Source organism: Mus caroli, unplaced genomic scaffold (assembly GCF_978045245.1).
Source record: "Mus caroli unplaced genomic scaffold, Mus_caroli_1 scaffold_8, whole genome shotgun sequence".
NCBI lineage: Eukaryota > Metazoa > Chordata > Mammalia > Rodentia > Muridae > Mus > Mus caroli.
The window spans coordinates 142,272,898-142,287,001 of record NW_028227263.1 but is presented as its reverse complement, the minus strand read 5'-3'; the positions used below and the strand labels follow the sequence as shown (position 1 = coordinate 142,287,001).

The 14,104-nt window shown below is 43.7% G+C and overlaps 1 protein-coding gene across 1 annotated transcript; it reads right to left on the bottom strand.

Moving 5' to 3' along the window:
* Window positions 1-5,078: 5,078 nt before the first annotated feature.
* On the bottom strand, window positions 5,079-13,553 carry LOC115030307 (paired immunoglobulin-like receptor B). The gene is made up of 10 exons (XM_085842425.1): window positions 13,465-13,553; window positions 13,275-13,310; window positions 12,811-13,095; window positions 12,356-12,661; window positions 10,925-11,209; window positions 10,491-10,799; window positions 9,967-10,263; window positions 9,421-9,723; window positions 9,138-9,188; window positions 5,079-6,435 (listed from the first exon to the last, which is right to left on the bottom strand). The coding sequence occupies exons 1-10, from the start codon at window positions 13,496-13,498 to the stop codon at window positions 6,299-6,301; spliced, it is 2,043 nt and encodes a 680-aa protein (XP_085698551.1). The 5' UTR covers window positions 13,499-13,553; the 3' UTR covers window positions 5,079-6,298.
* Between the last annotated feature and the right edge of the window lie 551 nt (window positions 13,554-14,104).

Sequence of the window (14,104 nt, the reverse complement as noted above, 5' to 3'; positions counted from 1 at the left end):
GGGGAAGGGGAAGGGGAAGGGGAAGGGGAAGGGGAAGGGGAAGGGGAAGGGGAAGGGGAAGGGGAAGGGGAAGGGGAAGGGGAAGAAGGGGAAGGAGGGGAAGGGGAAGGGGAAGGGGAAGGGGAAGGGGAAGGGGAAGGGGAAAAAGGGGAAGGGGAAGGGGAAGGAGGAGGGGAAGGGGAAGGGGAAGGGGGAGGAGGAGGAGGAGGAGGAGGAGGAGGAGGAGGAGGAGGAGAAGAAGAAGAAGAAGAAGAAGAAGAAGAAGAAGAAGAAGAAGAAGAAGAAGAAGAAGAAGAAGAAGCTCACAAAAATCTCACTGAAATTTAACTTTGTATCTACTATCAATCTTTGCTGGAATACCAGCTCTCTCTTTCGTCCTCATTTTAGCAATCAGTTGTTTAAAATATTAAGTCGTGTGTTTTTTTTTCAACTCTCTCCCAAGCTTTTTCCCCATCCATCGCCCTTCCTTTACTCCTAACTATCTGTTCTTCCCTTCTTCCATTCAGTCCAGTTTGTGCTGTCCTTATATAAATGACCACACCCTTAGTGAAAACTGACTCTCTCTTTGCAGGAGCTCTCAGGTTCCAATAGCTCACCGCCTAAGGGTGGGATCTCTCATTTTCCATCCCCATGCTGGGTTTAGTGTGTATTGGGTGTTTATGGGGCTTTAGATACTATCACACCCTGTGAGCTCATCTCTGCAAGCTTTCAGATGGTCAGAGAAGAGTCTTCCTGTAGTCATCTGTCATCTCTAGGTCTTAGGATTTTTCAGCCTCCACCTTTGTAGTAATGATCCTGTGCTAAGAATATGTTCTCTGAGGGAAATCTTCTAACTCAGCATCACTTTGAAGAATGGGCCCAGGAGTAACATGTGTCCTGTTTATCACATAGTGTGATGAGATAGAGGTTACTTTGTATTTTCCTCTTTTGTTACTGAGCCTAGAAAATGTACACACTTGCTTATTATGTGGCTGTCTATACATGCCCTCTATCAATTGTGAAAAGAGAAAAGTTGTTAAAGTACTTTCTTGGTTTCCTCAGAGGACTGGGTTTTATATCCAGCTCTGCATGAATGTGATGTGGTTGCTCATATGTGTGCTTTCATCCCCCAGCACATGGACTTAGTAGTAGAGGTCATTATGCAGTAAGTTTGAATCAGTCCAGTGTATATTCAGCCATTTCCCAAAACAACAACAACTAAAAGTTCTCTTCAGATTGTGTTGGACAATGTTAACAACATTTTATTCCTCTGTTTGTCTTCCAAGAATTAATGATTAATATATTTACTATAAAGCTCTCACAGTGGAAGCATACCCCAAGTTTTGCATTATATCCTATTGTAAAGTGCCATTTCTGACCCAGTCTCTATTTCATGAACCTTGGCAACTGTCATGCCCTGTGTCACATGACTGTGGTGTCTCTTTTCTGGCCAGCTGTTTTTCTTGTCCTGATAGTAAGTGATGGGTTATGTCATTCTACTGGTAAGACTTACAATGAGTGCTGTGAGGTCAGTCACACCATCCTCCCCATAGGTAGGAAGAGATGCTGCCCTCTTCTGGTTAGATGATCTCCATGTGAGGAACTTGCCTCAGATGACTTTGAGGCATACATGGTCTCTCATCACTGACTCTCATCATCTATAGTGCTGATGTGTCAGATGCAGGGAGCTGCCAGAGATATCACACTCGGTGGTGGATATGAACCCCCTAGGGCATAGTGTCTTGTTCATTTTCCCACATTGTCCCAGAATCATAGGAAGGACAGGCTCCAGTTAGATATAGTGAGGGCAGATAGCATTAGAAATAATCAGATGGCGGGAGACAATTGTAAGAACATAAGCAACAGAAACCAAGGTTAATTGGCATCATCAGAATCCAATTCTCCCACCATAGCAAGTCCTGGAAACATCATCCTACGGAAAAGCAAGATTCTGATCTAATATCACTTCCCATGAAGGTGATAGAGGATGTTAAGAAAGACATAAATAACTCATTAAAGAAATACAGGAGAACACAGCTCAACAGGTAGAAGTTTTAAAGAGGAAACCCAAAATCCCATAAAGAATTATAGCAAAACTCAACCAAATAGGTGAAGGAAATGAACAAAACCATCCTACACCTAAAAATGTCACTAGAAACAACAAAGAATTCACAAAGGGATCAAGCCTGGAGTTAGAAAACCTAGGAACGAGATCAGGAGTCATAGATTCAAGCATCACCAACAGAGTACAGGAGATAGAAGAGAGTATATCAGGTGCAGAAGATACCATAGAAAACATTGACATAACCATCCAATAACATGAACAAAGGAGAAAGCTCTTAACCCAAAACATTCAGGAAATCCAGGACACAATGAGGAGACGAAACCTAAGGATAATAGGTATAGAAGATAGTGGAGATTCCCAACTTAAAGGGCAAATAAATATCTTCAAGAAAACTATAGAAGAAAATTTCCCTAACCTAAAACAGAGATACCCATGAACATAAAGGAAGCCTACAGAACTCCAAATAGACTGGACCAGGAAAGAAATTCTTCCCATCCTCATAATAATCAAAAGAGAAAAATGAACTAAACAAAGAAAGAATATTAAAAGCAGTAAGGGAAAAAGGTCAAGTAACATATAAATGCAGACATCATGATTACACCAGATTTCTCACCAGAGACGACTAAAGGTAGAAGATAGATCCTGGATAGATGTCATACAAACCCTAAGAGAGCACAAATGTCAGCCCGGGCTACTATACCCAGCAAAACTCTCAATTACCATACAGGGAGACACCAAGATATTCCATGACAAAACCAACTTTACACAATATCTTTCCATAAGTCAAGTCCTACAAAGGATAATAGATTGAAAACACTAATAGAAAGAGGGAAACTACACCCTAGAAAAAGCAAGAAAATATTCTTTCAGCAAACCCCAAAGAAGATAGCCACACAAACATAATTCCATATCTAACAACAAAAACAACAGGAAGTAATAATCACGTTTCTTTAATATCTCTTATCATCAATGGATTCAGTTCCCCACTAAAGAGACATAGACTAACAGACTGGATATGTAAACAGGACCCAGCATTTTTATGCATACAGGACAGTATGCAAAGGCACACACTACATCAGAGTAAAAGCTTGGAAAACAATTTTCCAAGAATATGGTGCCCCCAAACAAGGTGAAGTAGCCATTCTGATATCGAATAAAATGAACTTTCAACCAACAGTTATCAAAAAAGATAAGGAATGACACTTCATACTGGTTAAAGAATTAATCTACCAAGATTAACTCTCAATTCTCAACATCTATGCCCCAATTGCAAGGGCACCCATATTTATAAAAGAAACTTTACTAAAGCTGAAAGCACACAGCACACCCCACACAATAATAGGGAGACTTCCACACTCCACTCTCAGCAATGGACAGATCATGGAAACAGAAACTAAACAGAGACACAGTGAAACTAACAGAAGTTATGAACCAAATGGATTTAAGAGATATTTATAGAACACTTAATCCAAAGCAAAAGAATATACCTTCTTCTTCAAGGTACCTTCTCCACAAATGACCATATAACTGGTCACAAAACCAGCCTCAATAGATACAAGAACATTGACATAATCTCATGAACCCTATCAGATCATCTCTGACTAAGCTTGGTCTTAAATTCCAACAAAAACAACAGAAAGCACACATACACATGGACTCTGACAAGGAAAATAAAGAAAAGAAATTAAAGGCTCTTTAGAATTTAATGAAAGTGAAAACACATCATACCAAACTTATGGGACACAATGAAAGCAGTGGTAAGAGCAAAACTCATAGCTCTAAGTGTGCCTCCAAACAGAAACTGAAGAGAGCTTCCATGAGCAGGTTGACAGCACACATGAAAGCTCTTGAACACAGAGAAGCAAATACACCAAAGAGGAGTGGACCGCAGGAAGTAGTCAAACTCGGGGCTGACATGAACCAAATATAAATAAAGAGAAGTATACCCAGAATCAACAAAACCAGGAGCTGGTTCTTTGAGAAAATCAACAAGATTGATTAACCCTTAGCCAGATGTATTATTTAGGGTTTTACTGCTGTGAACAGACACCATGACCAAGGCAAGTCTCATAAAACACAACATTTAATTGGGGCTGGCTTACAGGTTCAGAGGTTCAGTCCATTATCATCAAGGTGGGAGCATGGCAGCATCCAGGCTGTCGTGGTGTAGGCAGAGCTGAGAGTTCTACATCTTCATCCAAAGGTTTCTAGTGGAGACTAACTTCCAGGCAACTAAGGTGAGGATATTATGCCCACACCACAGTGACACACCTAGTGCAACCAGGTCACACCTATTCCAACAAGGCCACACCTCCAGATGGTGCCACTCCCTGGTCCAAGAATATACAAACCATCACACCAGACTAACCAGAGGGCACAGAGACAATATACAAACTTATAAAATCAGAAATGAAAAGGGAGACTTAACAACAAAATACATCTTAAGAGTTATTCTTTTTGTTGAATATTAACAGTCGGAAATACTAAAATCATGTTCTACCAACATCATGGTAATGTTGTTCATAATTTTTCTCACTGTGCTTACAATGAACATTTCCTTAATGCTTAACTTCAAAGAGTTTTTGCTATTTTGAAAATTTTAAAATCTACTTACTTTAAAAAATCATTTCTCCCCTAGAAACGCTGATAACCTTTTTTAAGTAAACTGATTGTTAGATAGTGTATAGAGAAATATAATGCATTTTAAGTACTCTCTCACTATGTCAGGTGGTATCATATCTTGGTGATTCATTTTTAATATTTTATGCTTTTTTTTTACTATGCTTAACTCCCAAGGAATATTTTGTATGTTTTGAATCAATTTATGATTCAACATTAGATGCAGAATCCTCAGTTATGGATAGTATTAATTATTATTAATGATAATTTAGGGTATGAAAGGATATGAATATGAAATTTGAACAAATTTTTATGTATTATATGATTCTCAAAGTACTCATTACTAATACATTTGATGTATAAATGCATTTAAATCACAAAAATTAAAAAAATGAAATTTACAGTGAAATTACATTTGGCACGATAATGTAAGTAGTCACACAGAATGGAAAAATGTAAGAAGAAAGCAATGAAAATCTTTTTACTAATTATACAGGAATCATTGGAAATAGAAGTGTATATTTGTGAGGTGTGTAGTACTGTGATTTTTTTATACATATACATTATGAATTCCCTGAAATCATCTAAAAGCACATAATAGGTCATTATAATATATAAGTAAGAGACAACCATTATAAGCACAGACCTCAAAAATACCAGTGAGTTCATTTTGTGTTGGCCACACACGCCTGGCTGGGCATGAGACCTGCCCTTCAGTGTGCTTTGTGTACCAAAGTGACTTGTTAGAAAAACTAAATGTTCTTTTGCAAGTGTTTATCCATTCAGGATTCAGTATTTTCAGATCTTTCTCTGCAGTGTTCAGTTGTGGATTTCTGCATAAGTTCCCATCTCCTGCAGGAGGAAGCTGAGCAAGACATTGATCTAGGAGTCATTTTATTGGTATGTTCTTTAAAAAATAGTAGCAGCCACAACCCTGCCTGATTACTCAGAGGGCTGCCATCCTAAGGGACACCAGGCAAGCCTCTCCTCACCAAGCCCTGTCCTGCCCACTCCGCTGAGTGCTTAGGACAGAGCAATAGCCTACACTGAGTACTCCATTTCCCACCCCAAGGACTGCACGCTTTCCAGGAGGTCTGCTGCCACAAGGAACATCAACTAAGCCTTTGCCTCCCAAGGCCCTGCCCACCAAGTTGCCTGAAAGAACACCCAGTGGCAGTAGGCTAATATACAAACCCAACCCTCCCGTATATGCATACTCACACACAGACAAGAAAATGTCCTTAAATACAATTCATAAAGATGACAGAGGCCTTTAAATGTGAATGAATAAATCCCATTCACATTTAAAGAAATACGGAAAAACACAGTCCACATGTGAAAGATATTCCAGGCAGTTGGGACAGCCTATTCCCACACTTTCTGGGTTCAGAAGATTGTCGGTTCAGGAAACAAAGGCTCCCAGTGTGTGGAGGAACAGTCATTCATTTATTGAGGAAGCACCTCATTATGACACTTCCACTTCCCTCTGAATCCCAAACTTTTGCTACCTAACATTCTATCACAACAGTTCCTCAATACCACAACAGTATTTTTTTTTTTGACAGAAACCTTTGGGTCATCAGATTTATTTTCCAGAGTGTAGAACATTGAAAGATGCATTCTTTTCTCTTTAGATTAGTTCCCAGCAGCACGGGGGGTCTGTCTATGGCTTCGCCAAGCCTCAGTGGCTAGAATCGAAAGGACGATGAGGACCACGACTGCCATCCCCATCCTGATGAGATTCTCCATTGTGTGATCCTGGTTCTCTCTGGCTGTGGTGTTAGATACAGACGTTAGGGATGGTCAAAGTTCCTAACTAAGAATCCATCAAGGTCCCTTTTTGTCCCTGGAGAAGACAAGGTTCTACTCCTTCCAGTGCTATGACATGGAATTCTCTTTATTCAACTGCCTAGGTTTTGGACATGTTCTAACATGGACAGATGTTCTCAGCTGGTCCTGGGAATAGTAGAAGAAGAGGAGCAGGATGTATCTCTCCTTAAGTGATCTTAGTGTTTCTTCTGAGTTCCACTCTATCATGTATTGGAGAGGCCCATCATTTTCACCATATAAGCTTATAGAGTTCTGGGATGAATGGTTCTTGTTATACAGCTGGTTCCCCTCTCTTATTCTTATTAAATTCTTCAGACATTGTGCTAATAGAAAACCAATTACATACTAGTGAGACCAGAAAATTCTGAGTATGGTGATTCTCCTGAGACCATCAGAGGTTGTACAGAATCAGATTCTCAGTGTGTTTTTAGTGAGTGTTGGTTCCCTTGTCACGTTCAGACTCTTCCATTTCTCCCTTGATCTGACCTTACTTCTGATCTCTCTGTCTGTTTCTGTCTCTCTGTTTGTCTGTCTGTTTGTCTGTCTGTTTCTCTCTCTCTCTCTCTCTCTGTGTGTGTGTGTGTGTGTGTGTGTCTGTAAAACAAAAAAAGAGAGTGGATGTTAATCCACTGGGATTTTCCCTAAGAGTTCCCTCAATACCAGGACTAGTGCATGTTAAGCATAGATCCTAAGACTGACAGTTATGAGTTTTCTTGGCTTTACAAGCAAAAGTTATTGCAACAACAGTATGTGTTCCACTGTGAGAAGAGAGTGGTGTAGGTTCTCCATCACTTTAGAAGATCCCAGGGTCAAGGTTAAAGAGTCCCTGGAGGTCCCATCTCCAAACCCTCTCTTTTCCAGACAGGTGTACCAAGTCCTAGATTGAGATAATCGTAGCTGTCACTGCTCAGTGAAGTATGAATGGTAGAGTCACATCTATATTTCACTCACAAGGTAAAGGTTGGAGACTTCACAAAGCAATAGGTATCAATTGTAACATTTGGATTTTGTTTTCTTTAATGTGAATATTGTTATGTTCTAGATATCATAGAGAATTCTGTCTATGGATTAGGTATGGATTTGAATCTGTTTTCATCAGACTTCAACAGGGCTTGTAACTATTACACCTCTTCCAGAGGCACCATAGGCCGTGGCTACACTGAGAGCAAGAGTCTGACAAGGATGCTGTGAATATTGTTTATTTGAGAGTGAGGAGAAGAGGTTGGCAATGGGAACCAGTCCCTGTATAGGACCCTATATCTGTCTGTGGCCTCCCCAAGATTGTTTTTCTAACTACATCAAATCTTTGGATTCCATTAGCAGGGAGCATCCCTAGAATGATTCAGGTGGCCTCCCAACCTCATGAGGGTGAATACCCATCTGACTGACATTCTGCAGCTTTTAAACCCTATGCTAGCTTATATTTATTGTAAATGGAAAATACTGACACACCCCTTTAGCTCAGAAAGATCTAGATATTCTTTCCTTTGACCATGAACTGCAGAGTCACTGTTGTATTGGGAGATAGGTATGTATACCACCTGAAGATGCTCCTAAGGGTTGATGTCACAAAACTCATAGAGAATCTTAGAATTATGACCCATGAGCTAGACTGAAGGAGCCTGAGTCCCCCACGATGGCTATTTGACCCACCCTTGCCATGCATCAGTAGACTGTGGGTAGACCGACTGCAGAATCATGTTCTGGGGATCTCCTCTTTCAGGAGAGGTAACAGCTTCGACCATCACCAAAAATACATAGACACGTGCACTAGCTAGTTTTGTGTGTAAACTTGACACAGCTGGAGTTATCACAGAGAAAGGAGCTTCAGTTGAAAAAATGCCTCCATGAGATAAAACTGTAAGGCATTTTCTCAAGTAGTGATCAAGGGGGAAAGGCCCCTTGTGGGTGATGCCATCTCTGGGCTGGTAGTCTTGGTTCTATAAGAGAACAGGCTGAGCAAGCCAGGGTAAGCAAGCCAGTAAGAAACATCCCTCCATGGCCTCTGCATCAGCTCCTGCTTGATGACCTGCTTGAGTTCCAGTCCTGACTTCCTTTGGTGATGAACAGCTGTACGGAAGTGCAAGCTGAATAAACCCTTTCCTCCCCAACTTGCTTCTTGGTCATGATGTTTGTGCAGGAAAAGAAACCCTAACGAAGACAACAGGAGAACCAGGCTTCTCCCATTCATACTCAGAGAAAGAGCAGCCCAGCAATTGAAGGGACTGTCCAAGTAGGATCTCCAGCTGTTAGGATCCCTTTATCAAGCCTATATAAGTAGCTTTACCCATCTGAGCCTACATTCCAACAGAGTCTTTGTTAGTAATCCTGGGCCAGATTCTATGCAGGTGAAATGTTTGTTTCTTAGGGATATTATGGGGAAGTGACTTTCTGGGTTCTTTGCTCACAATCTTACCCACTTGTCTCATCATCCAAGTTGAGGCTCAATGCCTCTCTTTGGATGCTACCTTCTGTAGCCCAACAGTTAAGCCCCAGCCTCTGGGTTGTCTTTTGGGATATTTGCTGGTCTTTGATACTCCCAAGCTGACATGACTGAGAAATGAGAAGTGTCATTAACAGGAGCTGGTTGTTAGGCTGCCTGTGTTTGCAGCACATTTCCTACAAAGATGTGTGTGATACTTACCAATTGGTGGGATGGGCCTTTTGCGAGGCCAGGTGGAGGATTCAATGGTTTCTAGGAAACAGAACAAGAAGAGGCTGTTCTTCCTGCTGTCTCTCCTACATATGCCCTCCTAACTCCTCATGGTGAGTGAACATTACATGAAGGATCATTGCTGGTATTCAGTTATTTACTCAGGAATGTGCCTTATGTCTAACCATTCCTTTTGTGCCCTTAATCCTACCCCAGTAAGAACTCTGATACAGTGTTAATTGTGAGTCACTCTGAGATGTCAGGATCACCTTACCTGAGACTGTGAGTTCCACAGGGGCACTGGCAGATGACAAGAGGTAGAAAGATGAGTTTTGAGCACCATAGCACCGGTAGATGCCGGAGAGATGGGAGGTCACAGCATTCATGAAGAATTCTGCCTGGGACTGCCAATCATGGGACTTTGATTTTAGTCGCAGGGGTTGCTGGTCTGATCCCTCCTTGGACAGAATGAAAGTATCCACAGAGTACATTGACGAACACAGCAGGGTCACGTTCTCTCCTGAGTGCACTGTGTAGTTAGGCTTCACTGAGAGGGAAGGAGTGATTGGGAGCTGTCCTAAAGAGAAGAGGCATGATGAGAGGCTAGCTTCCTTGTCCTGAGCTCGAATCACACATGAGTCCACCCTGAGGACCTGGGCCTCTGTCTCTTTTCTCTGACTGAGCTCAACTCCTTTTCTTGTCTTCTTGCGTCCACTCCTGCTTAGGATTCCTGTATCCATCCTGGCCATCAGCTCCCCAGCTCCCCCATGAGAGCCTGAGCAGAGGCTAGGTTCCTGACTGAGTCTGTTGAGTTCCTCACCTGTGATCAGGATGTCCAGGGGGTCACTGGAGGCTGACCACTCAGAGGAGCGGTTGTGTGCACCATAGCATCTGTATTGGCCTCCAGTGGAGCTACTCACATAGCCCAGTGTGAAGTTGGCCACAGAGAAGCCAGTGTCAGTCTGCTGGTTAGAGTGCTGCATGATGTCAGCTCCCCCCACCTTGTGCAGAGCAAATCTGTCATAGTTGATGTTAGAGAAACACTGCAGTGTGAGGCTCATCCCAGGGTCCAGGACATGGCCTTGTTGAGTCAGCAGAGAGGGCTTCTTGGACAGCCCTAGAGGGAAGGTGACAGCTAGAGACTGAGGTTTGGTTCTTACCAAACACCTTTGCCCTCTCCTCCTGCCCTTGTGCATGTCCCCTCTTCTCCCCAATCAGAGCTGTGTTTGAGAACACAGGTTCTCCATTTTGTCCTTCTCTATCTGCAACTCAGCAGAGGGGCAGGCCTGTGGCCAAGGGCTTAGGGCCTCAGAAAATGTTTTTAGAATGACAGTGGGGACTTACCTGAGATGAGTATTTGTTGGAGATCACTAGGTACTGACCAGAGCTGTGGGGTATTCTTGTAGTAACCATAACATCTGAATGTCCCTGTATGGGTTGGGGTTGTGGGTTCTATAATAAACAGGGCTTGGTACTGTCTACTAGAAGATATATAAACTGTGTCCAGTGAGTTGCCGAATTTCTTATCTTCCTTGGTGAGAATGAATTTATCATAGTGACTGTGTGAGACACAGTGGAGGGTCATGTTTCTTCCTGCTGTCACCACAGGGATGGGCAGTGCTGAGAGCCTAGGTTTATAGTATTCATAGATTCCTAGGAGAGAATGAGGCTGTCTCTTATATGTCTCACACCGTCCCAGTGTTCTCTTGGAAAACTGTGTGGGAAGGGAAGACTCCTGAGAGCAGAGCCTGGGGTTGAGAATCTGACTGTCCCCTCACCTGTCACCAGCAGCTCCAGGGTGTCACTGGGCTGTGACCATCCAGCTGAGCTGTAACAATAACAGCGATATCGCCCTGCATGTTGTCCTGTCACAGAAGGGATGAAGAACTTGCCCTTGTTCCCAGGCTCCTCTAGGGTCTGTGTGCTCTGTGGTTTTTGGCTTCCCTCATTATGCAGAAAATATACTTCTGCATCCAGGTTCCCCTGACACCAGATGGTCATTGCTCTTTTGGAGGCAATCACAGAGCCTGGTTCAGCCTTGATGGTTGGTTTTTGGAGATTACCTACATAGAAGTCAGAGTGAAGCACATGGGTGTGTTGAAAAGTGGCACAGAGAATGTCCCACCAGAAGATGTTTCCTTTGTCTTTTTCGTTCTTCTCCCACACAATACACCAGAAGACAACTTCCCATTCTTCCCTCCTTCCTGATATGACCCAGTCCTCCCCACCTCCCCTCTCTCCCAGGTTCACTGCTCCTCTGTGTCAGAGAAGAGAAGGCTTTTTAGTGATATCAGCTGAACATGGCATAAAAAGATGCAAGAACACGAGGCCCACACCCTCATATTAGGACTGGACAAGGCAAGCCACTAGGAGCACAAAGATCCCATGTGTAGGTAAAACTGTCAGAGACATCCCCACTCACACTGTTAGGAGAAAATAAGAAACTGAAGCAAGCCAGGTGCTTCTGAAACACACATTTAATCTGCGTTCAAAGGAGGCAGAGGCAGGTGGATGTCTGAGTTGGAGGCCAGCCTGGTCTACAGAATGAGTTCCATTTAAATAAAACAGGACCACACAGTGAAATATAATCCCACTACCACCAAAAAAAATTTTTTTTTGTTTTTGTTTTGTTTTTTGGTTTTGGTTTTTCCGGACAGGGTTTCTCTGTATAGCCCTGTCTGCCCTAGAACTCACGCTGTAGACCAGGCTGGCCTCAAACTCAGAAATGTGCCTGCCTCTGCCTCCCAAGTGCTGGGATTAAAGGCGCGCTCCACCACGACCGGCTATAAAAAATATTATCATTTGGAGCAGTAACAGCATGTATGCAGAGGTCCTAGGGCACTCCCATGCAGGCTCTGTGAGCCCTTAGGATTCCTGCTTAGTTGATTCTGTGTTCTTCAGGGCGTGTCCTCTGGTATCCTCAACCTCTCTAGCTACCATCATCCTTCCTCTCTCTGTTATTCCAGAATCTCTGAGCTCGGGTAGACTGTGCTAAAGCTGATCCAGAGTCACAGAAGCCCTTATAAAGAATCCTCTCTCTAATGGGAACCCTGGGCTTGGCTGTCACTATGAGCCTTGGACTCACTGATTCCTGTGCTCTGTGTCAAGGTTCAAAAGAGCCCTGGATCCTCACATACACCACACATCAAGTGGTCCCTGAAACCTGTATGATTTCAATATCATTCTATGGAAAGGCTGAGGTTCCTCACCTGAGACCAGGAGCTCCACGGATTCACTTGGAGGTGACCACACATATGGTGTGTACCTGTCATAACTGTAGCATCTGCATATCCATCTCTGGTTGGGGGTCACAGGGCCCACAGAGAACAGGGCATGGTACTTCCCTGTATAGTAGTAATACTGTGAGTCTTTCTTCCATGAGAACTTCTGTGGTCCTTCTACAGTCAGAATGAACCTGTGATCGTTCTCCCCGGACTCACACTCGAGGGTGACATACCCTCCTGAAGTTACCACAGGGCTGGCCTGGGCAGAAAGGCTGGGTTTCCTGTAGGCACCTGGAGAGACGGAGGAGTCAGTTAAATGTCCACAGGCCTCATTATTCTACTTGGCTCTGAGGTTCCCACAGTGAGGTTGGGCATTCCTGTTAACAGAGCCAAGTGTGGACAGTTATAACCTGAGGCCTAGGATCCTGTGTGTCTCTCACCTGTCACCACTAGCTCCAGGGGGTCACTGTAGCCTGATGATTCATCCTGGGTGCTGTAGGAACATCGATATTGCCCTGCATTACTCAGCTCTACATTTGAGAATGAGAATTCAGCCTTGTTTGCTGGCTTCTGTTTGTTCTTTGTTACTGTTTTATATAGCTTTCCATCCTTATAGAGGTAGTACTCATTGGCTCCAATTGTCTCTTCACACAAGAAGGTCACCTTAGTCCACCTGGAGACCACAGAGTCTGGCTGTACTCTGAGGATAGGCTTAGGGAGGGACCCTGCAAGTAACAGCAACTAGGACTCAGGACAAACACACTCAGATTGCAGTCCTTAACCCCATGACCTTCCCGTCACCCACCGGACTCACACACAGGCAGTGTTTTCCACCATCACAGCCCACACATGGCTCCTGGATCTGAAGAAAAGAGCATTTCAGGTAAGCTGCACACACACTCACCTGTCAGCACTGGGCTCCAGAGGCTCAAGGTCAGTCCTGGAAGAGAGTTCTTTGTAAGATATTTGTCCCTAAGGCTGAGCAAGTCTGCAGAAACATCTGAGACCCTGAGGTTTCCTTCTGGGTGAGTGCTGGTCTACAGGCAAAGATCATTTCCAGACCTCAGTATCCCCTCCCCCTCTTCACATCTCACCAAGACAGAGCAGGGCTGTGAAGGTGCAGGACATGGCATCTCCCCTCAGTGGCTGCAACTGTGCTTGAGGGCCGAGCTACAGAGCCTTTCTGAAGGGATTGGGTACAGGGTGTGGCCCTGGAGGCAGGGCAATCCCCATGACAGGGTCATATATCAGCAGCCCCACAGAAAGAGGAACCGCCCTCCTGAGCACCACGCTCTGACTTCCTCAATGGTGTGACTCGGCCAGGGAGTAGACCCTCTGCAGTTAGGTCTTACACAGATGGGGTTTCCTCATCCCACCAGTGTCTGCCTCACCTGTGCACATTACTGTCATAGCCATGTAGCATGCAGCATGTAGCAAACATGTGTGAACATCTCACACTACAGTACAAATTTAAGTGTGGTTTTCTTAGTTCCTCTTTGTTTTATGGAAACTATTTCTTTCTTTTCAACATTTTTGATGTTTCTGAGAAGGATCTTCCTGTATATCTGCCTGGAGTGTGATTGACAGCTTTTCCTTCTTAGTCTCCAGTGGTGCATTAAGACTGGGCATTACGTGGTGGCGCATACCTTTAATCCCAGCAGTTGGGAGGCAGAGGCAGGCGAATTTCTGAGTTGGAGGCCAGCCTGGTCTACAGAGTGAGTTCCAGGACAGCCA